Raw genomic sequence first — 26401 nt, forward strand, 5'->3', positions numbered from 1 at the left:
TTGTCAAAGGCCTTCTGAAAATCCAAGTAAACAACATCCACTGTCTCTTCTCTGTTTTTCCTATCTGCTATTCCTTCAATGAATTCTAAGAGATTTGTCGAGCAAGATTTCCCCTTAAGGAAACCATGCAGACATTGGCCTGTTTTATCATGTGCCTCCAAGTATCCATAAACCATTATCTTTAATCTGCACAACCACTGAGGTCAGGCTAACTGGCATACATTTATTTAGCCTCCCTCTTTTCTTAAAGAGTGAACTGACATTTGCAATTTTCCAGTCCTCCAGAACCATTTCAGAATCTAATGATTCTGGAAAGTTAATTACTAATGCCTCTGCAATCTTTTCAGCTACCTCTTTCAGAGCCCTGGGGTGTAGTCCATCTGACTTATCTACCTTCGTGCTTTTCAGCTTCCCAAGCACCTTCTCCTGAGTAATACCAATGACACTCACTTCTGCCCTGACACCTTTGAATTTCTGGCATTTTGCTAGTGTCTTCCACAGTTTCATATCTTACCTTCACACTTCACTTTTTTTAGTTGCCTTCTGGTGGTTTTTAAAATCCTCTAACTTTTAAAAACTTTTTGGTATATTATATGCCCTCTCTTGCTTTTATGCTGTCTTTAACTTCCCTTGTCAGCCACAGTTGCCTCATCCTTCCTTTAGAATACTAATTCCTCTTTGGGATGTTTCTAACCTGCACCTTCCAAATGCTCCCAGAAACTAGCCATTGCTGTACTGCCATCATCCTTGCTAGTTGAATACAGAAATTGGTTGGGATGGAGGTGAAGACCAGTGGAGTGTTATCCTTGTTCGGTCACAAAGAAGGAGTGAGGAGTGGAAACTGGATGAGATGTATGCAAGGGCTTTGCCAACAATGGTAGAGCAGAAGCACTCTGACAACCTTTACTCATCTGCCTGAGTGTTGGTGCACATCCGTGTTACAACCTACACCACCCTTGGGAACTCACCGCCACAGCATCAATTCTTTACTATTTTAACCAATCCACTTCAGTACAATTTAATTTCCATTCTCATAAACTTCAGAGAACACAGATGTAGTTGCTGATAATTACCAATTACATGGCTCTGTGTTATTACACACAAATTCACAACAGACAAATTTACTTGGCACTTTCAGACCCATTTCCTCACCTACAAGGCAGGTGTGAGTTACCAAGATGTGATTCCTGTTTCTTTACAGCAAGTTATCACACATGAGAATTGAATTATTAATCTACACTTGCAAAGGAAAGATTGATAAGAGATTATCAATAAGGCTTATCAGAGAAAACTGCGCAAATAATTTATATAGAAGTAGCAGTAAAATGTATTGATGAGGGCAGTGCAGCTGGCATAGACTTGAACAAGGCTTTTGACAAGATCTAACATGGTGGGCTGGTTCAAAAGGTTACAAGCATGAGCTCTAGGGCAAGTTGGCTTGATAACAGGAGGTAGAGGTGATGGTGGAAGATGGATTTTGTGATCAGTAGCCTATGAGCAGTGGTTTATCACAGGGACCAGAGATGAGACTCTGTTTCCTGTACAAATTAATGAAATACGCCTTTATTTAACAGATTGGGAGTCAAAGTCGAGTGGTAGGCAGTGGAGTACTGGGTGACTAGGATCTAATCTAGCAAGCAGCCCGCAGTAGAATATATTTATAACATAAAGTGTTGTGTTATAGTGTCACTTTTTGTAAGACATCAGCCATTTTGTGCTCTTATTACACAGTTTCCTTTTATATAAGGTAGGTGGTCTGCTTTATGCAAGTTCAAATATCGATTTCTGCCCACTGAACTAGCTATTGAGGTCTGAGATCATTTCCAGCACTATTTCTTCTAATGGTAACCTTCTGATTAATTTTTAAACACAAAAATCTGCATCAGCTTCATCACACAGGAGCTATACAGACCGAGGGCACCGCCCACCTTTCATCAGTAACTGATTTAACTGCCCTCTAAACCTTGCCGCATTGCGGTAAGATGCAAGTTCTCTCTAGGGAGCAACAAATCTCGACTTGAGTACCGACTATGCTGCGTGTCACTTGCTCTCTCACTCTAAAAGAGCTGCACACAGCTCTCAACCTTTGAGACACATTCAAATTATCATCAGCCCAGCGCTGATGCAGGAAGGGTAGGGGAGCTTTTGCTCCCTGTGAGTACTCTGCAAAAGGTGGTAATCACAGAGGCGGTGAAACACGGGCACTTTCCTTCCAACACTTATTTATCCGTTTTAAATTCACAGTAAACAGCAGTGGAATACAGGCTCTTCAGCCCACCCAGCCTATTCAGCGGAACAGCAGTTCCGCCTTGGCTGAGTTACATTGACAACATTTGCGTCATGATAAGAACTTCATTAACAAACTCTGAGAAGCAACGAGTACTACAGCAGGGGAGATAAAGCTAGGTTGTGGGGAGCGCTTTGAAGGAAGACAAAGAGGTGCAGAGTTGCAGGTGAGGCACAGACAGTTGAAGGCATGGTCTCCAAGATTAAGGAGTGAATTAGATGATGAAAGACAGGATTGAGGAAGGTAGGAAATTGGACGACTGTTTTCCCACTTTAATGCCTAATACCACTTGAAGGGAGACGAGGAAGGCAAGGCCTCGTAGGAATTCAAAAACAGGGATAAAAATGTTACAATCAAGGAATAGCTTAATTGCAAGCAGTCAGATCCAGAGTCTAGCCTCCCTAGAGATGTGGACATGGGCAGCCTGCATTTACCATGCCTTCTTTAATGGAAGCAGGAACAGAATAACACAACCCTTGTGCCTCCTCTACTAAATGTGTCTAATCTTATACCTCAGTCTCTCTTTCACATTAACCCCCATACCTCCCAATTCTCTCAACATCTGACAGCCCGATACTATGGTAGGCATAAGCCCATTTAGTGAAACAGGACACGTGCCTGGAGACGGGGGATGCGGACGAGGTACTAAATGAGCACTTTGCATTTACCAATGAGAAAAATGTGATGTGGAGGATAGTGAGACCAGTGTGCAGCATACTAATTTGGTAGGGCATTTTGAGATAAAGGAGGAGGTAATGTTGGGTCTCTTGAGCATTAAGATGGATAAATCCCAGAGCCTGATCCGATATACTCCAGGTTATCGAGAGAGGCACAAGATCTCTGTGTCATCTCTAGCCACAGGTGATGTTCCGGAGGACTGGTGAGCGTCTCATCCTGCAGAAATGTGACTCCAGGACAACATGCCATGCAGCATCAATGTACAGGCCATGACACTCAGGGACTTTGGCCAGATTTTTTTGTGATAGTATGTTAACTGCTATAGTAATTATATGAACTATATGTGCCTTGTGCTGTGTATGATTGTTGGCACTGTGTCTTGCATTTTGGCCTCAGAGGAACACCGTTTCATTTGGCTGGATTCATGGGTATTCAAGTATGGCTTCCTCCCACAGTACAAGACGCACTGCCTAGTTGGTTAATTGTAAATAGTCCTGTGATTAGAGTCCTGATGAAGGGCCTTTTCCATAGATGCTGCCTGCCCTGCTGAGTTCCTCCACCATTTTGTGTGTGTTGCTTGGATTTCCAGCATCTACAGATTTTCTCTTTGTGATTGTTCCGTGATTAGGCTAGGGTTGAATTGATGGGTTTCTGGTGGTGCTACTCGAAGGGCCAGAAGGGCATATTCCACGTGGTATCTCTAAATAAAACAAAGGTAGCCTATTGTATACTTGCCTTTATTAGTTGAAACATTGAGTTCAAGAGTTATGTAATGTCACAGTTTTATAACACTCTGGTTAGGCTGGATTTGGAGCATTGTATTCAGTTCTGGTCACCCCATCACATGAAGGATGTGGAGACTTTGGGGAGAGTACAGAAGAGGCTGCCTGGATTAGAGGGAATGTGTTATAGGGAGAGTTTGGACAGACTTGCGTACTTCCCAGTCATTGCAACCTGACCCGTGACTGGTCAAAATGCAGCAACCTGCACTGGTGACACCTCAAGTGTGCCCAGAATCCCAATGAAAATATTCATCAGAAGCTATGAACTCTCCTTGGATACGAGGAGGATGCAGACTGTTGAAAGGCAAAGCATACTCCTTTATTCACCTCCTTAGTCCAAAGACAGCCCACTCCCAGGGAGGGTGGACCAGGCCAAGCACCTTAGAAAGGGGACAGCAAACAGCTACAAGGATGGACTGTTTCTCTCATGGTAGATTTCACAGTTCGAAGATCAAGAATGGTTTGATAAAATAGGAGAAATTGTTTCCAGTCACATGGGTCACTGTGACCTGAGGAGATTGATTGAAAACAATCAACAAGAGAACCAGAGTGGCACGGAAACATCATTTTTTAAAAAACAACTAAATACATCAGAGGCACAAAGTAGTGCAATATGGCACAGGCCATTTAGCCCAACTCACTATGCCAACCAAGGAGCAATCTGCTCCTACTTGCTCATGTTTTGCCCATATCCTCCTAAACCCTTCCTATCCATGTACTTAATTTAGATGTCTTTTAAATGTTGTTCCACAGTCTCACTCTGCATGAATAAGTTTCCCCTCGGGCCCCTTTTAAATCATAAATCTTTGTCCACTCAGCTTAAATGTACACCCTCTAGTTTTAACAACAACACACACAAAATGCTGGTAGAACACAGCAGACCAGGCAGCATCGATAGGGAGAAGCGCTGTCGACGTTTCGGGCCAAGACCCTTCGTCCTGAATTTTGTGTGTGTTGTTGTTTGAATTTCCAGCATCTGCAGATTTCCTCATGTTTACCCTCTAGTTTTAGTTCCCTTTCCCTGGGAAAAGTGTTTGAACACTTTTTTAACCTTGATTTTACACACCTTTATAAAATCATTGCTCAATCTCCTACGTTCCAAGGAATAAAGTTCTACCTGCCCTGGCTCTCTCTATAACTCAGTCCCTCTAGCCCTGGCAATAACCTGATAAAATCTTCTCTGGATTCCTTCCAGTTTAATGTGTTTCCTACAGAAGGGTGACCAGAATGGTTCTGCACACTAAACTCCAAGTGCAGTCTGTGATATCTAATGGACTGCTGTAAAGCCACGGAAGCACATCCAAAGGGTATTTTCAAGGAGGAACTAGATAAATATTCAAAACGGAAAAACCCAAGGGAGGTAGGAAAAATCAAGGAGTGGACTGTTAGGATTTTCAGAGTGAGCATAGAAAAAATAGATCAAATGGGTTACTTCTGAGTGCATCATTCAATTTCTGATCAAAGATTATTTTATCTACACTTCGAACAATTCTGCTGCATAGTCTAGAAGTGAGAATGGTGAAAAACAACTTTGTTGCTTAGTGACAAGCTAAATCAGTAGATCTTTTGCATACAATTATTAAACTGACCAGCTCCCTACAGAGTTCCTCCATCATCAAGCAGACAAGGCCAAAGAGAGGACATACACTAATCAGATTCAGCGGAAATAAGAATTAAGCACAGTTTAAATTTATCAATCCAGCCCCATGAGGCAGTTTCCATGGTAATGGCTCGACCTGCTGGCCTCTCTAAAGATCAGTAACAGTTCACACAATAGCAGTATTGGCTGAGTTATGAAATGACATGCGCCCACTCACAACACATCCAAAAAAGATGCAACTGGGAAGGACAGCAGCTGAGAACTGCCCTCACCCACTGACAGCTCAGGCTGGGCTGAAGCCCCAGGTTGTTTCAAGAAGATTAACCATAGCTTACAAGGAAGGTTACAAAGATGTTGCCTGGATCGGTGAGCATGCCTTATGAGAATAGGTTGAGTGAACTCGGCCTTTTCTCCTTGGAGCGACGGAGGATGAGAGGTGACCTGATAGAGATGTATAAGATAATGAGAGGCACTGATTGTGTGGATAGTCAGAGGTCTTTTCCCAGGGCTGAAATGGCTAGCATGAGAGGGCACAGTTTTAAGGTGCTTGGAAGTTGGTGCAGAGGAGATGTCAGAGTTAAGTTTTTTTTTAAAACACAGAGTTGTGAGTGCGTGGAATGGGCTGCCGGCAACAGTGGTGGAAGCGGATACAATAGGGTCTTTTAAGAGACTCCTGGACAGGTAAATGGAGCTCAGAAAAACAGAGGGCGATGGGTAACCCTAGGTAATTTCTCAGGTAAGGACATGTTCGGCACAGCTTTGTGGGCTGAAGGGCCTGTACTGTGCTGTAGGTTTTCTGTGTTTCTAAAGCCACTACTCTCTGAGCCTTTTGCATTCTCCAAGAAACTCAGTGAAACATTGCTACCAGCAGCAGCACCCATCCAGCTGCTTGCCAGAGGCCATGCTCCAACCACAGGCTGACGGGGCTACTGTGGAGCTGATACCCCACATAGCTAGGGATCTGGAAGCAGGGTTTACCCAGTCTCAAAATCAGGGGCTCTCTTTAGAGCACAAAAGTGGGAAGAAATTTCAAATGGGATATGGGGAATCTATGGAATTCTCTACCTGACAGGGCTGTGCAACCATGCTAAATGTATTTGAACAGAAATCAAAAGGTTTCTTAATTTTAGACATTAGGAGTATGTAGGGATAGCATAGGAAAGTGATACTGAAATTACAGATAACTGAACAATGGAGCAGGTGTATTGGTGACACAGTTTTGACTTCAGCCTTTCTGGATTCACCCCACTGAAGAAGGGTCCTGACCAGGCCACACCCAGGGTTTCAGCTGCAATGATCCTTACTCAAGTTTCAGGATGTGGGGTCCTCTAAGTTGGTATTTATTGCCTATCCTGCTGCCATTGGGAATGAAAGTCAGCACCACCATCCTGGACCATGCCCGTCCTGGTGAAGGTGCCCTCGTGGATAGATAGCTCCAGGATGTAGACCCTGTTACTAAGAAGGACCAACAATATATTTCCACACCAGGATTGTGTGTGGCTGGGGGGGGGTTATTACCCTGCATCTGCCACCTCAAAGTTCACAGTAAATTTATTATCAAAATACATACTATATGTCATCATATACTACCCTGAGATTCATTTTCTTGTGGTCATTCATAGTAGAACAATGAAATACAATAGAATCAATGAAAAACTACACACAAATAACCAATGTAAAAATAAAACAATAAATGCACACATACTGAGACACAAGTTGTAAAGTCCTTGAAAGTGAATCCATAGGTTGTGGTGAATTAGCGCAGTGTTGGGGTGAGTGAAGTTATCCATGCTGGTTCAGGAGCCTGACGGTAATAACCGTTCCTGAACCTGATGGTGTGACACCTAAGGCTCTTGTATCATCTCCCCAGAGGCAGCAGCGATAAGAGGGCATGTCCTGGTTGGTGTGCGTCCTCGAGGATGGATAGCACACAAAAGCACTTACGATGATGTTTGACCATCATGCTGATAATTATGTTTGAAAGACATTTGGACAGGTTCATGGATAGGAAAGATTTAAAGGGATATGGGCCAAATGCAGGCAAATGGGACCTGCTCAGGTAGACTATTTGGTCAACAAGAAGGAGTTGGGTCAAAGGACTGTGTCACTTGTAACTGGGATTAGACTGTATGAGCAATAATTAACTGATTGGATTTGTCCTGCTTTTTGATAGCACAGACCCAAATAATTTAAATGCCAGTGCTGTAACTACATTGGAACAGCTTAGCTGGAGGTTTGGCCAAGCCACCAGTACTGCAGTGGGAATGCTGCCCTGCCTGTGGTCTGCTGTGTATCCTGAACACTCAGCTCTTGATATCACATGCTGTGAACTGAGCTGTATGAGGACTGGTTTTGCAACGGTGGAGAGCTCGGGAAACCAAGAGGGACCAGTCATTCAGCAGTTCCAGCTGAACAGGGTTGTAAATGCTTCAACCTTGCCCTCCACACTCACCGTGGACCCTCTGTGCCGGGATGTTGGAGAAGGAGCCAACCGAAGCGCGAAGGGGCCAGCTGGGATATTGGAGAAGGAGCCAGCTGAGGTGTCAAAGGGGCTGACCTGGCTGCACACTGTACTGCTGCCTGCTACTCCGAAGCATTGAAGTTGGTGCAGTATAACCGTGCAGATTGCCTCGGACATTTCACTTGTGATTGCAAAACTCTGTTGGACGCTGATAATGTAAGTTGCTTCAGGCCTGTTACCCTTGTCTGATGGAGGGACGGAGAACATGGGAGTGGTGTTGCCTCCGTTGCAGCAAGGACTAGGCCTCAAGCTTGCCTGTTGCTGCAGACCAGGTGACAGACACGGAAGCACTGCAGCATGGTGTCCGTGCTCAGCTGGGGCCTGGCCTCTCCCATCAGTGCTGCCCTCCAGTGTTCGAGTGGTGGAATGACAGGCTGGATTGTGTGGGTCTGCACTCTGCCAGGAGACCATACCATCGATTGCCGGACATTGTCACTCAGGGTCTTAGACTATGCACATGTTATTTTTTGCAGTTAACGTGTTCCTTGCTTCCTATTTTGAATGTTACTCACTATTTTGAAGTTTGCTTCTACTTTGAAAGCTTTGCTCCTTAGCCTCTGAGGAACGTTGCCTTGTTCAGCTGTATCCATGTATGATTTGAATGATAATTAAATTTGATCTGATTGACGGTGGGAGTGTTCTTCAAGCTTTGCTTTCCCATGTGTTGTCTATCACTCAAGGGTGACAGGTCTGGGGAGCTTTAATTTGATCTGCTGTTTGTGTCATCACTTTGCTCAACTGACTGCATGCTGCTAGCAGACATGTAGAATTCATACCTCATTCCTGGTGTAACTCATTGCATGCTCCTCTGCACTTAGCAATGAGCCTGGATTGACTGATGGTGGGGTGAAGGAATCACTGGGCCATGAGCACCAAAATGTGCACCCTAACATGAGGGTGCAAATTGTGGGGTAAAGGGGGGACAAAGTGTGTGGGGTACATCTGCTGACTGTGATCAGTAGATCTAATAGAATGTCTAATATACATACCCTCTGTGCAGAGCCCACAGCCCATTTCTGTTCTGACACAGAGCCATACTAAATGATGGCAGGAAGTAGTTCTGTAGAATTATTACCTCAATCCCTTTGCCTCGGAGGTTGTAATAGTTCTCCCACCCTAATATACCCCTGCTGAGAATCCCACATTCACATTCAATACATCTGAACCAGACCATAGCCACTATGTACACAAATCCCACTGACCACACATACACCAACCCTAATAACATCTGGGTCTCCTGTTCTGATATGAAACCCCACAACAATTCTCCCAAGGACTCACTGTACAAGAACCCACAACCACCTTCACACTGATCTGAGTTCACAGCCCCAGTGATACCATTAGCATTAATTCCCATGGACAGAACTGTCACTAACCCGAATGCCACTGTGGGTGACGCTCCTTCGAATGTGTCTCAGGGTCTGGTGATGTTCTAGGATCTTGTTTCCACAGATGATGTCTACCTGTCAGTCACACAAAGCTCGTAGTTAAACACTCCCCAAATGAATATAAACCTGAAAAGGAACAGCTGCAGAAGCAAGATGATCATTTCTCAGTGAATACTAGGTGAGACAGGCCAAAGCCCAATTTGCTCCAGTGACCCGGTTCAATCCTGACATTTGGTGCTGTCTACGTGGAGTTTGCATGTTCTTCCTGTAACCATGGGGGTTCCCCGGCATTCCAGTTTCCTCCCACTGACAATGAAGTGGTGGTTCACTGAATCCAATGCAGAGGTGAGTGTTAGATTCCGGGGGGGGGGGGGGGGTGCTGTTGAATATGCAAGGAGAATAAAGCAGGAATAGTGTAAAAGAGTGCTTGATGGTCACTACAAACTCAATGGGCTGAAGGTCTCCCAGTTTGTCTGGAGGTCAGGCAGGAACAGTCATGCTGCCATTTTAGGTTTGAAAATAGAGACCGCTGACCACCAAAGTTCCAGCCCAATCACAATACCAGTTGCAATGACCTCACTCAGGGGGTCAGAGATATGAACAAGCTCTCTGCACCTCCACCAAGCTCAGGAAATTCCAGTGTGACTGGCTAATGACCAGCTGATTTCGGCAGCTCAGGCGTGGTAAGTCTTGGTGAGAGGTCAAACCATTGACTGTTCTGGTACAATGTAGTCAGGATGGAATGCTTCTCCTGTCTGATATGGGAATTCAGGATACTTGACAGTTTCCCTGATGACTACCTCTGCAGAAGGTGCACACAACTTCAGCTCCTGACCGCCTGGGTCAAGGAGTTGGATGTGCTCAGAGTTATCCAGGAGTCTGAAGATGTTATAGATGAGACTTTTGATGAGGTGGTCACACGCAGAGTACTAGAGTACTGGCTTCAGGCACTGGATGGGTGACCACCAGGAGAGATAAGGGGAGTAAACAGTCAGTGCAGGGATCCCCCTGTGGCCATTCCCCTCAGCAACAAGTACACTTCTTTGGTTACTACTGGGGGGAGTGAGGGGAATGACCCACCAGGACACAGTAGTTGCAGCCAGGCACTGTGGCCGGCTCGGAGGCTCAGCAGGGAAGGGTAAAGTCAAGCAGTGCAGTAGTGATAGGAGACTGAATAGTTAGGGGAACACAGGAGATTCTGTAGCTGCAAAAGAAACACCAGGATAATGTATTTGCCTCCCAGGTGCTAGGGTCCAGGATGTCTCGGAGTGGCTACAGAATATTCTCAAACGGGAGGGTGAAGAACCAGAGGTCGTGGTGAATATTGGCACCAATGACATAGGTAGAAAAAGGGAAGAGGTCCTGTGCAGTCAGTATATAGAGTTAGGAAAGAGGCTGAAGAGAAGGATCTCCAAAGTGGTCATCTCCTGATTACTCCTGGTGCCACAGGCATGATCCTTGCGGGAAAGTTCTTAAATTGGAGTAGGGCAAATTACGAGGGCATTAGGGAGGAACTAAGAAGAGTTAATTTGGAACACCTTTTTTCTCGTAAGTGCACATCAAACACATGAAGGGTGTTTATAAATCAATTGCACAGAGTACAGGAAAGGTATGGTACTCTTACAATGAAGGATGGGGATGGAAAGATAAGAGAACCTTGGGTGTCCAGAGAGGTGATGAATTTAGTCAAGAAGAAAATGGAAAAGTATATAAAGCTTCGGAAGTCAGGATCAAATGGAACACGAGGAGTAAAAAGAAGCCAGAAAAGAACTAAAGAAAGGAATTAGGAAAGCCAGGAGGGGTCGCGAAAAGTCTCCAAGGTAAACCCCAAGGCATTCTATATATGCTTCAAGAGCAGAGGATAACTAGGGAGAGGGTAGGACCACACAGGGATAAAGAGGAGAATATTTGCATGGATGCAGAGAATGTGATGAAGTCCTTAATGAGCATCTTACTTCAGTATTTACCAAGGGAAAGGACATGGAGGGCAGGAGATCAGTGCTGAATGCATAAATACGTTAGGGTGCTTGGAGGTCATGGAGGAGGAAGTGTTGGGTCTCCTAATGAGTATTAAGGTGGATAAGTCTCCAAAGTCTGATGGGATTTACCCTCAAGTTATTGAGGGAGGCATGAGTCGAGATTGCTGGGGCCTTAACCAGTATCTTTGTGTCCTCTCTAGCCATAGGCGAGATCCTGGAGGACAGGTGAGTATCTAATGTTGTACCTCTATTTAAGAAGGGAACAAGAGAAAATCCTGGAAACTATAGACCAATGAGGCTCACATCAGTTGAAAGGAAAATGCTGGAGAAAATTCTTGGGAATAGGATATATGAGTATTTGGAAACTCATGGCCTTATTAGGGAGAGCCAGCATTGCTCTGTACAGGCAAATCATGTCTTACCAACTTGATCAAGGTTTTTGACAAGGTGACGAGAGAGATTAATGAAGGTAGAGCAGTGGATGTTGTCTATAGATAGATAGATAGATACTTTATTCATCCCCATGGGGAAATTCAACTTTTTTCCAATGTCCCATACACTTGTTGTAGCAAAACTAATTACATACAATACTTAACTCAGTAAAAAATATGATATGCATCTAAATCACTATCTCAAAAAGCATTAATAATAGCTTTTAAAAAGTTCTTAAGTCCTGGCGGTAGAATTGTAAAGCCTAATGGCATTGGGGAGTATTGACCTCTTCATCCTGTCTGAGGAGCATTGCATCGATAGTAACCTGTCGCTGAAACTGCTTCTCTGTCTCTGGATGGTGCTATGTAGAGGATGTTCAGAGTTATCCATAATTGACCGTAGCCTACTCAGCGCCCTTCGCTCAGCTACCGATGTTAAACTCTCCAGTACTTTGCCCACGACAGAGCCCGCCTTCCTTACCAGCTTATTAAGACGTGAGGCGTCCCTCTTCTTAATGCTTCCTCCCCAACACGCCACCACAAAGAAGAGGGCGCTCTCCACAACTGACCTATAGAACATCTTCAGCATCTCACTACAGACATTTATTTTATATATATGTATTTTAGTAAGGCATTTGACAAAGTCTCCCATGGGAGGCTAATCCAGATTAGGATGCAAAGGTCTGTGACAAATTAGCTGACTGGATTCAGACAGGCTTGCATGTGGATAACAGAGAGAAGTGGTTGAAGAGACTTCGAGCTGGAGGTCTGTAATTAGTGGTGTTATACAGGGATCTGTGCTGTGACCTCTGCTGTTTGTAAGGTATATAAATGACTTGGATGAAAAAGTAGATGGGTGGGTTAGTAAATTTGCAGATGATGGCAAGATTGGTGGAGTTGTGGATAGTGTAGAAGACTGGCAAAGAATGCAGATATGGGCAGAGAAATGGCAGATGGAGTTTAACTCAGATAAATGTGCTGCACCTTGGTAGGGCAAAGGTAAGGAGCCAGTACACAGTTAAGGACAAGACCTTAAGTGTTGCTGAGCAGAGAGATCTTGGGGTCCAAATTTATAGCTCTTTGAAAGTGGCTACACATGTCAACAGGATGGTTATGAAGGCTTATGGAATGCTTGCTTTTATTAGTCGAGGCAATGAGTTCAAAAGTCAAGAGGTTATGTTGCAACTTTATAGAACTCTAGTTAAGCCACATCTGGAGTTTTGCATACAGTCCTGGTTGCCCCACTATAGGAAGGATGTTGAGGCTTTGGAAAGGGTGCAGAAGAGGTTTACCAGGATGCTGACTAGAGTAGAGGGCATGTGCTATCATGAGAGGCTGGACAAACTTGGTATGTTTTCTCTGGACCAGCGGAGGCTGAGGGGGAGATCTGATAAAGGTTTATAAGATTATGAGAGGCATAGATAGAGTAGACAGGGAGAATCTGTTTTCCCAGGGTAGAAATGTCTAATACTAGAGGGCATCCATTGAAGGTTGAGAGGGGTAAAGTTCAAAGGGGATTTGAGGGGTCAGTTTTTTTAACTCAGAGTGTGTTGGATGCCTGGAATGCACCGCCTGGTATGGTAGTACAGGTGAGTACATTAGAGACTTTTAAGAGACGTTTAGGTAGGCTCTTGAATATGAGGAAGATGGAGGGATATGGGCATTGAGTGGGTGGGAGTGATTAGTTTTTGGGTTTTTTTTTATTTACTTTCTATCTGGTTCGGTACAACATTGTGGGCCGAAGGGCCTGTTCTGTGCAGTACTGTTCTATGTTGTATGATGGGCATAGACAGAAAGTCCCTGCCTCAGACTGCAGCATTCCCTCGGTACTGCACATAGTATAGAGTTCCACCAGAGAACGGATTGCATGTTCTCCCCACTGACAGGCAAGTGAGGGTGTTTGTCATATCCTGGCCCCAAGGTCAGCAGCTCACAGGAGCACAACCAGCTTCCTTGATTCTAACATTGACTTCATCCATGGCAGGGTTCTCCTCTCAATCACAACACCCTGGGCTTCAAACTTTGGTCAAACTCTGCTCTGCTGTCGACACGAGTTTCACTGACCTCATCTGTGGCGGTGAGTTAGCAGAGACTTCACAGGAGAAATCTAAACTGAGCACTGGTAATCTTGGGTTTCTGGGCATTGCCTGATGATTCTCACTTCGTTAACATAAAGATTATTAGGAGATTAAATGGGTGGCATTACCTGGTTTAATCTCCCCTGCTGTTTCGAACATATCCAGGCAAACTTGCACATGGTTGGGGAAAGATGGTAGCAGCAGCAGTGGTGAGGACCCTGTATGCTACACCTGCCTAAGCCTGACAGTCACTGTCCAAACAGAATGAAAACACAGTAATGGACCAGACAGTACCTGACACTGTAACCCTTCAGAACTGCGTGCTGCCACACTGTCTGCTTAAAGCAACTGTAACAGCTTCTCATGTACGAAAAGATTGACGAGTCCTTTGTCTCCACCACACTTGGTTCTCCCTGCCTCTCCTGGGCTTTTAAGCAACCTTCAGATGTGATTTGTGCAGCTAACTGCAAAACAACACAACTACCAGATGAAGCAGCACTCAATCACCAGGAAAGATCGAAAGCTAATTACAAAACCCATCCACTGTCAGAGCACAGGTTACAGAGGGCACCAGGAGATCAGTGGAGAGCCAATAAATAATAAATGAAGGCCTTGTGATGGATAAAACTGGCCACGGAAAGCATGGGGCATAGTGAGAAAATCAAAGAGAGAGATGGGGAGAAGAGAAAGGGAGAAGGAGAGAGGAGGGAGAGAAGAGGGAGGATTAAAAAGCATTTAAGAAACAGAAACATTACTCACAAGAACAAGAAAGTAAGTGAGGGGGAGAATAAAAAACTGAAACAAAGGAAGGAGAGTGAGGAAGACATCAGAGTGAGAATGAGGGAAGTTAAAGAGAATCTAAGAAAAGGTATGAGATAATTAAAAGGAAAGTAAGAAATTGAGAGACAATGGCACATGAAAAGATTCAAAGGACTAAGCACCTAGAAAACCTAGAAAGCACCTAGTGTTCCAGTAGAAGAGACACAAACAAGTAAATTCTTCCCAGAGGGCAGGGCCTGCATTTATTTATAAATTGCTTTGCGCAAGTCTGCAGCTCCCAGACTCTGCGCAGATTCATGTTCTGGGCAGCCGTCTTCTCCTCCCACAACTTCTCAGGGGAGCCAACTTCTCAGGGGAGCCATCTGTTTCACATTTAATTATAGGGAAAACTGATACATACTGAAGTTGTTCACATGAGTGGAACCAGAGCTGCTCCTGGAACAAAGAGGGATCAGCACAGCACCCATTCTGAGGACAGCATTCAGCCGACAGGGAGATAGCTGTCTCATGCCCACTATCTATCCAGGACCCCATCGTCAGAACAGCACTCAGCCAAGCTGCCTCCACCTGAGCATACCATAATACTCCCTGTGGGATCAGCACAGCACCCATTCCCCGAGATAGCTGTCTCCCTTACTGTCTGGTTGATTAGACAGCAAAGTTTGATGTGTTCATTAACTTTTCTACAAGGGACAGACAGTATGGGACAGTTCTATGGTGACATGCTCCGGTCCATCTTTCACAACATTTGGGGAAATACACAAAACCCTGGTTTTGCCTACCATCCATCTTGGTTCTCCAAGGCGCTCCCTTTGGGATCAGCACACCATGTATTCCTCAGCTGAGAGGGGAGATAGCTGTCTGCTGCCCACCATCTATCCAGGATCCCCATCCTCAGAACAGCGCTCAGCTGAGAAGGAGATAGCCATCTACCCCAATGTGTACTCCAACAAACTGCCTCTGTTCAAACTGAAAGTTTGCAGGCAGTTCATTCAATCACAAACACAGGAAACTCCAGCTGCTAAAATCTTGCATAACAAACTATCTGCTGGAGGAACTTAGTGGGTTGAGCAGAATCTGCTGGTGGAAAGGAGTTGTTAGGGTTTTGATCTGAAATGTCAACAGTTCCCTTTCCTCCCACCAATGCTGCTTGACCCACTGAGTTCCTCCACTCAGATGTAACATGAGTTTTAAACCAGGACATCTCGTTGCAGCTGTATAAAACTTTGGTGAAGCAGCATTTGAGTATTGTGTGTGCAATTCTAGTTGCCCCCATTATAAAAGGATATGGAAGCTTTGGAGGGAGGTGCAAAGAAGAGGTTTACCAGAACGCTGCCTGGATGAGGTATAAAGAGAGGCTGGACAAACCTGTATTATTCTCCCTGGAGTGGCACAGACGGATGGAAGACCTGATAGAGGTTTATAAAATTATGGAGGTATAGATAGAGTAGATAATCAGTTTATCTACTCAGGGTAGAAATGTCAAAATTACTGTATGTAGTTTTAAGGTGAGTGGGGGGGGGGAATGTTTAAAGGTGATATGCGAGACAAGTGGTGGGTGCCTGGAATGGGCTGACAAGAGTGATAATTTCAGCAGATCTGATAGTGGTATTTAGAGAGGCTATAAGAGAGACACGTGAGCATGCAGGGATATGGGTCATTTGCAGGCAGAAGGGATTTAGTTTCATTTTGGTCTGTCATTGGTACATATTGGTGCCATTGAGGATAGAAACAGGATGATATGGCAGATAAATGCATGGCTGAGAAACTGGTGGTGCAGGGAGCAGGGCTTCAGGTTCTTGGATCATTGGTATCTCTTCTGGGGGAATGTATGATCTGTATAAAAGGTATGGGTTGCACCTGAACTCAAGGGAGACCAATATTCTCAGGGAAAGGTTTGTTAAGAGCTGCTGGGAGGGTTTAAGCTAATTTGGCAGGGTGATGGGAACTGGAGCAAAGGGACTCAGGATAGGACAGGTGGTTAAAAAAAAAAGCAAAGATAACACACAGTCAGACTATCAGTAAGGGTAGGCAGATGATAGGACAAAATTGCAGCCAGCAGGATGACCATCAGTGCATTAGGAATGCAGAATCAAAAAGAGTAGCAAATACAGTACTCAAAGTGCTATATCTCACTGCATGGAGTATAAGAAATAAAGTGGATTATCTTGTTGCACTTTTATAGATTGTTGGGGATGATGTGGCCATCACTGAACTGTGGCTGAAGGTTAATTGTAGTTGGGAGCTAAATGTCCAAGGTTACACATTGTATCGGAGGGATAGGAAGGTAGGCAGAGGGGGTGGCGTGGCTCTGCTGGTAAAGAATGGCATCAAATGTGACATACGATCAGAAGATATTGAATCATTGTGGGTGGAGTTAAGGAACTGCAAGGGTAAAAGGACCCCGATAGCAGTTATATACAGGCCTCCAAACAGTAGCTGGAATGTGGACTACAGATTCCAATGGGAATTACAAAAGGTGAGTCAAAAGGGCAATGTTGATGACAGTCAAAGGAGATTTTAACATACAGGTAGGGTGGGAAAATCAGGTTGGTAGTGGATCTCAAGAGAGTGAAGTTGTTGAATGCCTATGAGATGGTTTTTTTAGAGCCTACTAGGGGATCAGCTATACTGGGAGTTATGTAATGAACCAGAGGCAATTTGGGAGTTTAAGGTAAAGGAACCTTTAGGAGACAATAATCACAATATGATGGAGTTCAACTTGTAATCTGATAGGGAGAAAGTAAAGTCTGATGTAGCAGCATTTCAGTGGAGTAAAGGAAATTACAGTGCTATGAGAAAGGAGTTGGCCAAGTAAATTGGAAAGAGATGCTGGCAAAGCAGCAATGGCTTGAGTTTCTGAGATAAATGAGGAAGGAGCAGGATAGATGTATTCCAAAAACAAAGGAATACTCAAATGGCAAAATAGTACAACTATGGCTGACAAAGGAAGTCAAAGTTAATGTAAAAGCAAAGGAGAGGGCATACGACAAAGCAAAAATTAGCAGGAAGAGGGAGGTTTAGGAAGTTTTTAAAAACCCTACAGAAAGGAACTAAAAGAATCATTAAGAGGAAAAAGATGAAATATGAAAGCAAGCTAGCAAACAATATCAAGGAGGATAGAAAAAGCTTCTTCGTATATAAAAACTTAGAGAGATGAAAATGGATATAGGACTGGAGAAATGAGGCCAGAAAAATAATAAAGGGGGACAAGGAGATGGCAGATGAACTAATGAGTTTATTGCGCCAGTCTTCACTGTGGAAGACACTAGCAGTCTGCCAGGTGTTGAAGGGTGTGAGGGAAGAGAAGTGAGTGCAGTTACTATTACAAGGGAGAAGTGCTCAAAAAGCTGAAAGACCTAAAGGTACACAAGTCAGCCAGACCAGATGAACTGCACAAAGAAGTAGTGGTAGAGATTGCGGAGGCATTAGTAATGATCTTTCAAGACTCATTGGACATTGGCATTGTTCTGGAGCAATGGAAAATTGCAAATGTCACTCCACTCCTTAAGAAAGGAGGGAGGCAGCAAAATGGAAATTATAGACCAGTAGCCTGACCTCAGTGGTTGGGAAGATATCGGAGTCAATTGTTAAGGATGAGGTTATGGAGTACTTGGTGGCACAGGACAAGATATGACAAAGTCAGCATGGTTTCCTTAAGGGAAAATCTTGTCTGACAAACCCACTGGAATTCTTTGAGGAAGTTACAAGTAGGATTGATAAAGGGGATGTAGTGGATGTTGTATATTTAGATTTTCAGAAGGCCTTTGACAAGGTGCCACACAAGAGGCTGCTTACCAAGTTATGAGCCCATGGTATTACAGTAAAGTAACTGGCACGGTTAGAAGATTGGCTAATTAGAAGGAGGCAGCAAGTGGGAGTAAAAGGATCATTTTCTGTTTGGCTGCCAGTGACTAGTGGTGTTCCGCAGGGGTTGGTGTTGGGACTGCTTCTTTATATATTGTATATCAATGATTTAGATGATGGAATAAATGGCTTTGTTGCCAAGTTTGCAGATGATACAAAGATTGGTGGAGGGGCAGGTAGTGTTGAGGAAACAGGTAGGCTGCAAAAGGGCTTAGGCAGATTAGGAGAATGGGCAAGAAAGTGGCAAATGAAATACGACATTGGAAAATGCACGCTTATGCACTTTGGTAGAGAAATAAATGTGTAATCTATTTTCTAAATGGGCAGAAAATCCAAAAATTTGGGATGCAAAGGGACTTGGGAGTTCTTATGCAGAACACCCTAAAGGTTAACTTGCAAGTGGAGATGGTGGTGAGGAAGGCAAATGCAATGTTAGCATTCATTTCAAGAGGTCTAAAATACAGGAGCAGGGATGTAATGCTGAGGCTTTATAAGGCACTGGTGAGGCCTCACCTTGAGTATTGTGAACAGTTTTGGGCTCTTCATCTAAGAAAAGATGTGCTGGCATTGGACAGAGTCCAGAGGAGGTTTACAAGGATGATTCCAGGAATGAAAGGGTTATCATATGAGGAACCCTTGATGGCTTTGGCCCTGTACTCTCTGGAATTTAGAAGGATGAGGGGGATCTTGTTGAAACCTTACAAATGTTAAAAGGCCTAGACAGAGTAGATGTGGAAAGGATGTTTCCCATGGTGGGGAAGTCCAGGACAAGAGGGCATAGCCTCAGGATAGAGGGGTATTCACTTAAAATAGAGATGTGGTGAAACTTCTTTAGCCAGAGGTTGGTGAATTTGTTACCACAGGCAGCTGTGGCAGTCAGGTTGGTGGGTGTATTTAAGGCAGAGATTGATTGTTTCTTGATCAACCACAGCATCAAAAGTTATGGGGAGAAGGCCAAGAATGGGACTGAGGAGGGGTAAAAAGGACCAGTAATGACTGAATAGTGCAGCAGCCTCAATGGGCATATGGTCTAAATCTGCTCTGATGTCTTATGGTCTTTGATCTTCCTTGGATATTGCGTTCAGCAAACACTGTAGGTAAAAGGGCTTGTTCCCATGCTGTACTTTTCTATGTTCTATGACTTTTGGTTGAAACAGCAAAATTCTTGCAAACTGGAGACAAACTTGGGCAGGCTGTCCCATAGATCAGCCAAGTGTCATGTGAACATATGGACAGAGTGGGCCCTTTACATGGATGAATGAACGAACATGTCAGTTCATGCTGGTTTCCACTTAATGCTGTGAGGGAGGGCATAGGTGGCAGAACAATTTACCCCATAAACCCTGGGCACTCTCACTTCTCCCCCTCTCATTAGGCAGAAGCTACAAAAGCTTGAAAGCACATACCTGCAGGCTAGAGGACAGCTTCTACTCTACCATTAAAATATGACGTATGATAATGACCTCTTAATCAAGCTCATTAAGATCCTGCACGTCATTGTCTGCCTGTACTGCACTTTGTGTCACTGTAACACTTTATTTTACATTCTGTTATAGCTTTCCCTTGTATTATCTCAATGCATTTTTGCAACGTAATGGTCTGTATGAATGGAATATCACACAAAGTTTTTCACTGTACCTTGGTTCACATGACAGCAATAAACCAGATTACCACCACCTCAGTGCTTGACAAGTTCCTCACCCCACAATGAAGATGGCTCTCTGAGGAAACAGACCTGTACCCTGTGCCTGCATGTAGCCAGATCAGGACATCATAAGCAATGGGACTAGTAAAATTCATGTGACACAAATGCTGGGAATTGACTCTTTTCAATAAGAATATAATCATTTTCTTGATACGCAAAGGCATTACTGTTGCTGAACTCCATCCTGTGAATGGCCAACTGGGAACAGGTCCACTCACAGGAGCAGGTCAGAGGCTTTGCACCCTGCAGCAAGAGACTGAACAAAGCCTAACATGTTCCATTGTACTCTAACTGCCTATGTGAATACAGTTCCAACAAGAGGGCCAGTCCATCCAGAAAGAGAATTACACTTGATTGTCATTTCATCCACCACACTAAACTAACCTCTTACTATGGCCATACATTGGGTCTTTACAAAATGCTGGAACTCCTCAGTGGGGCAGGTAGCCCCTGTGGACTTGACTACATTCTGGGAATGCAGTAGCTCGTTGCTCCAAAAGTGAGAGTCAGTAAAAGCTGTCCTTGATCACTGGGGAACAACCTTTCCACCTCACTCTTCCAATACCATTAAAGCTCAGAGATCACACTCTTTACTCTCAGACAGAATCCCTTCAACAGCCCTTCCCGCGTGCACACACAGAAGTTTACCCTATAGATGGGGTCCAATTCCAGCTTCATTCGGATAAACTTTTCTACATGTCGGATTGTTGCCTCCTCTGACACTCGGACATACTTCTTCTGCAGCGGCTGAAAGAAAAACCAAAGGATATCAACCAGGGAGCCAGAGGCAGAAAAGGTTTAACAGACTGAATGGTCAACTCTTGTTACCAGGAGCAAGACATCAAGTGCACTAATTTCAATTCTTATACCAATCACCTATAAGATCGCACATATATTAAAATGGCAGTGCTTCCGTTTTCAGCTATTGAGAATTGTTAGTATGAACATAACGTAAATTTTACACTTTTATTGTGGCTTTGGTAAGAGCAGCTTCTGATTTGGAAAGATCGGAGGCTCAGGATGACAGCTCACATCAAGTCAGTTACTGTTTCCCTCATCTTAGCTGAAAATCTAATGACTTGTGTATCACAATCCAAGGGAAGTCGGTTGTTAATTACACACAGGGCATTTACATGCATCTTGGTGGTGGCTATGTTAGTTCAAGATTGGAGGGACAAAACTCTCTTCTACATGAGTAGATAGAAGGCTGCTGCCACTAGTGGAGAGGTCAAGGACTAGAGGTTATGGACATAATGTAAAGCGGAAGAGAATCAGGAGTGACAAAAGAAAGTCACCAAAGGCCCTCACAAATTTCTACAGATGTACATGGGAGAGCACTCTTACTGAACGCCTGATATGGAGGCTCCAATGCACGGGATTGAAGGAAACTACAGAGGGTCAACCTAAACCAGCTCCATAATGGGTACAGCCCTTCCCACCATCAAGATCTTCAAAAGATAGTACTTCAAGAAAGCAGTATCCATCAATGAGGACTCTCACCATATAGGAACATGCCTCTTATTATTATTACCAGTAATAATAAGATGGCATAGTGGAGGTACAGGAGCCTAAACACCCACACTTAGCGTTTTAGGAACAGCTTCTTCTCCTCAGCCATACTTCTCATTATTTCTTTTTTGCACTATTTATGTATTCATTTTTGAAACTTATAGTAATTTTTATGACTTGTGCTGTACTGCTGTTACAAATCAACAAATTTCACAACATACATCAGTGATAATAAACCTGATTCTGCGGATCTTATTTACGCAGTACGATTGGATGCCTTGTCCATGGGAGTGATAGACACAGGTTTCAACATTGCCTTTTAAAGGGAAATAGATAAGTAATCAGTAAAGAAAGGTTTGCAAAATTACAGGTGAAGGGAGCTGGGGTGGAACTAGAGAGTTGCTTTGGGAACAGTTACACTGGACCTGATGCGCCAAATGGCCTCCTCCTGTGATTAGCTGTGAAATTTGTTGTTTTGTTGCAGAAATACAGGCAAAACAAATCACTATAAGTTACAATAATGAATAAATAGTGTTTACTGCTGGCTAAATCTTGCAAATGAAGGCACTCTGGTTGACCTCAGTGTCGATGATCAGACATCATCCCAGGCACAAACACAAGTCACAGCAATCCATTATCACAGCAGACAAGGGCCCTCTGAGAATGAAACCTCTGGTGGCATGCTAGGGCCCCAGCTTCCTAAGTTTCCACACACTCTGATGCACCCTTCTAATGTCAAGAAAACAATAGTATGAGAACAGGGAAACCACTGTCCCTGGTACCAAGAGCATGTTCTGTGGCACCACTCTATGTCAGATAGGAATCTTTTCTACAAGGATTCATAAAGGTCAAGACCTGACACAGACCGTTGAGTAATGGGGCTCAGTGATTTTGATGAAATTTTGTTTCTTTTTGCACTGATGTCTTGTTTTACACAGTCTTGTCCTTTCTCAACTGTCTTGTATAATTTGTGCAATGTATGTTTTGCACTGTCTGACTATAGGAGCCTGTGATGGAGCTGCAAGCAGGTCCTCTGTTGTACTTTTATCTGTACCTCCCTGTACTTGTGCATTTGACAATAAACTCAATGAGAAATATCTCAGGTGATGCCAAAGGTGCTGCATCTATGAGTGCCACGAAGTGGGTGGGATGGAGCAGTGTGGACCAACACTGCTCACCACTGCAGTTCTAACACTCAGAGAACCTCCTGACAAACAACCAAAGGTAATGTTCACAGAAATGAGTACCAGATAAAGCATCAAGACACCACTGGGTCGATGCAGTCACACACTGTGCTGTGAGGCTAGAAGGTACCAAGTTGTAGCACTGCTCTGTGCCACACTAACTGACCTCAGGAATATATGATTTAAGCTCAACCATCATCCGAGCTCCATTATCAGTGCCAGTGATTCTTGTAGAGGGCTTGTGTGCATTCATGCGAGACACGCAAGAGAGTGTGCACGAGAGTGATCATGCTTAAACAAAAGAAAAAGGAAGAATGAGTAATCGTAACTGAGTATTTCCATGTTTACTGGCAGTGTACACCAAACTCCACGTATACGAGCTACTGCTTCACCTTCTCCTTTTGTAGTCAGGCAACAGTGGGCGGAGTCAGCAAGAAGAAAATTCCTAACTTCAACACCAAAGTACAAATTCCAAAATGGCCTTTAGTGTCCACTGATCATTCACGATAGTTCCAATTACACAGACGTCCTCAGGGTCTAGTCCATACTCTCTCCAGCATCCATCTCACTGACCAGGACTGCGCTACAGAAGCAACTAGCAACTACCTACTCCTGATCCCTGTTTTCACTCAATTCTCTATTCCACAGGCTCTCTGCACATCGAGACCTTTCTCTGGCCCCATTCAGAAAAGCTTGGTGTTTTGTTGCCATTTGGTAGACAGAATGCTGACAGCTCAATACTGCAAATTATTCAGGCTGTTTCCACTTTGCACATCAGTGCTCACAAGTACATTATTTTTAAATTGAAGTTGGCAGCTATGCCAGGCCTGAGAGATTTGCTGCTGACTCCACTTACAACTCGAGTAATTATTAAAAGCAGAATTATTCACAACACCAGGCTTCAATTTGAACATGTCTCCAGCACAGCTGAGGACTCACTTCTAACCCACTGGTTCAAGTGCTTGGCTGCCTTGATCAGTCTGGCAGGTGCAGGGAAGGAAAACAAGATCAACAATGAGCTCGTAGGGGAACTGCAAAACGAAACGCGTCACTCTATCCGTGATTTAATGGTACTCCCAATTGTTTGTGATTCATTTAGGATTCTCAGGACACCAGCTGGATTCCAGCAAAGGAGCCTATTAAACAAGTTACGCATTAGTAGAGAGGTGCACTGTTCAGATAAATGTCCATTGTATTAAATAACCTGTCTGGCCAGAACGGTAGGATGCACACATTAGAGCTGCAATGGTGTAGGTCAACACTTCCATAGAAGATTAATTTCCTCTAGAGGCTGCAACTACTAACTGGGATACTAACAGTGTATGTGTGTAGGGAGGGAAGAACAGAGCTTGTTTCGTTGTTGTTGCTTGGTATACTCTATTATTATGCCAAGCGTTGTGGGCATGGTATGTTGGTGTCAGAATGCGTGGCGACACTTGAGGGCTGCTGCAGCACATCCATGCAACAGTATGTTGTTCACCCAAATAACATACTGTATTTCACTGTATGTTTCAGTGAACATGTGATAAATTAATCTGAATGTGACCCCCTCCCAGCATGGAATCAAACTTGCACAGCAGCTGTGACAGCAGACTGACCCAAAAAGAAATGACCGTCCAAAATTGCTGCATTTGAGGTTTCCCAGCAGCTGGAATTCACAAGTTTCCCTCCCAGATGGTTTTTTTTTTTGTCGTGGGCACGAGCGCTGCAGTGAGTGCTCGCTCTGCCAGTGGAGCATCCTGTGCAGCGAGTGTGGCTTTTTTTCCACCTACCTTGTATTCACCAATTCCAAGATCAGCCCTGTAACAACAGAACAACAACCATTAGCACAACGGCAGCTGAACGGGCTATTCATCATGGCCAGCTTATTGATGGAAAACAGGAAATGCACTCCTACTGCTGGGTGGTTCAGTAACCCAAGAATTAGGAAATGCCAATTTAAAATTCTGAACAAGAAGATATAAGGGCTGAGCAGATATTTTTTACATAAAAACATGGGAGTATTTTGGACAGAACTCCCAGCCTGTTGAGATGGGTGAAACAGAATCAGTGCATTCAGGAGGGAATTAGATGGGAGTCAAGGGAGAATAATTTGTAGGGTTGTGGAAAAAGGCAGGAACAGGACTGAAGGGATGGGAGCCTCTTATGGTGCATGAACATGTAGAACAGTCGGATCCACTGACTTATTTTGTGCTATAATATTATCTAAAAATATATGAGTGATCCCAGCACAAGGGGGGAGGAGGAGCTGAGAGGAATGTGGGGAGAATGAAGAACAGGATTAGTGTATGATCTGTGTAAATGGGTGAAGGGCCTGTTTCTATACTGAATCTTTATTACTCTATCATAGACTCGAGTGAATGCCAATTACATCTTTCATGTCCCTGAATGTTTTTTAAACCCCCCACCCCGCATGAGCTTACCCTACCCACATTGCCAAAAAACCTTTTAATTTGCAAGATATTATTTGGCTTGGGCTCCTGTGTTAAGGCACCTTGTCAATCCACAGACAACACTTTCGGCATATTTCCTCCACCCGCTTCATCAGTAACCAAGACTTTGTGTTGCCCTTTGCTAAGTTCAGGCCAATGTTAGAAAACTATCTGCCTGTCTAAAGTTCTGTGAGACCTGTCTGATAAAAATGGAGATCCAAAAGATCACTGATTTACTGGCGAATATAGAGCCAAGAATAGAGCCATTTTGAGATAGTGACAGGGTGTGTCATAAATGCAAACGTTTGTCATTGTAGACTGATAATTATTGTCAGTGGCAGAGCATCTCCTCTTAGACCTTGCTGTTGGTATGTGCAGCCTTGGAAATTTCAAGAAATATTAACTCATTTTCACATTGCACTCTAGATCTCATGAGGCCATTCAACTCATTTGCTCTCCCCTTCAGTTCTGCTCACCTGACAATGCCAGTGAAACAAAGCAAGGCCTCAAAGGTCCTCCAAACACAAACTGATTTTGCTCAGAACTGAGGCACAACGGTTACAATAATGAAGTCTGCGTCAAAGTGCCAACATGTTGAAGTGACTGCTCCGGCCAGTCGTCTGACTGGGACTGAGACATGCCAATGACAAACAGGCTCTGAGTGATAAACCCAGAGTCAGTTCTGGTGTCAGGAAGCATTCTCTGCACAGACTGACTCACATCTCCTGACAAACAGCCACAGGCATAAAAACTGGTAACTTTTCAGAAACAAACCCAGCTTGTGTGCATGAAGAACATTTGTGTCACTGCCCAGCCTCTGCAACAATCAGCACCCTGAGCATCGAAAGTACAGAGTATTAACTCTAACAGTCTCGTACTTAGACTGCCCACTGGGTTCAGAGTGACCAATGCAAACCCCTCACAAACTAACCACATGAGCCAAAACAATCCATGCCTTGTCATCAAATTTCTGAGGGCCGCCAAGAGACAGAAACACAACTGCAACAACCAAATAAACTAAGATACTGTAGTCAGAGACTGAGTATCCAGTACAAGTGACTCACCTGAGTCAGTGCAGTTCTGTCATTGACAAGGCTCAAAGGAACACTCCCCAAGTTGACCGAATGAGGGCAGTTGCAACAACACTAAAGAAATTCAACACCAACAAGGACAATCAACC

General features: G+C 44.0%; 1 protein-coding gene across 5 annotated transcripts in view; it reads right to left on the reverse strand.

Moving 5' to 3' along the window:
- The window catches only part of pcgf6 (polycomb group ring finger 6), a 64576-nt gene that overhangs the window by 4240 nt on the left and 33935 nt on the right, over window positions 1-26401 (reverse strand). For 3 of the 5 annotated variants that reach the window (XM_073027112.1, XM_073027113.1, XM_073027111.1), the window contains 3 exons: window positions 24562-24589; window positions 20745-20843; window positions 9245-9331 (listed from right to left, as the gene is read on the reverse strand). In XM_073027112.1, the coding sequence (XP_072883213.1) occupies window positions 9245-9331; window positions 20745-20843; window positions 24562-24589 (214 nt within the window). The remainder of the gene's footprint in view (window positions 1-9244; window positions 9332-20744; window positions 20844-24561; window positions 24590-26401) is intronic. The other 2 variants (XR_012096085.1, XM_073027114.1) reach the window with 2 other exon arrangements.

Source organism: Hemitrygon akajei, chromosome 23 (genome assembly GCF_048418815.1).
Source record: "Hemitrygon akajei chromosome 23, sHemAka1.3, whole genome shotgun sequence".
NCBI lineage: Eukaryota > Metazoa > Chordata > Chondrichthyes > Myliobatiformes > Dasyatidae > Hemitrygon > Hemitrygon akajei.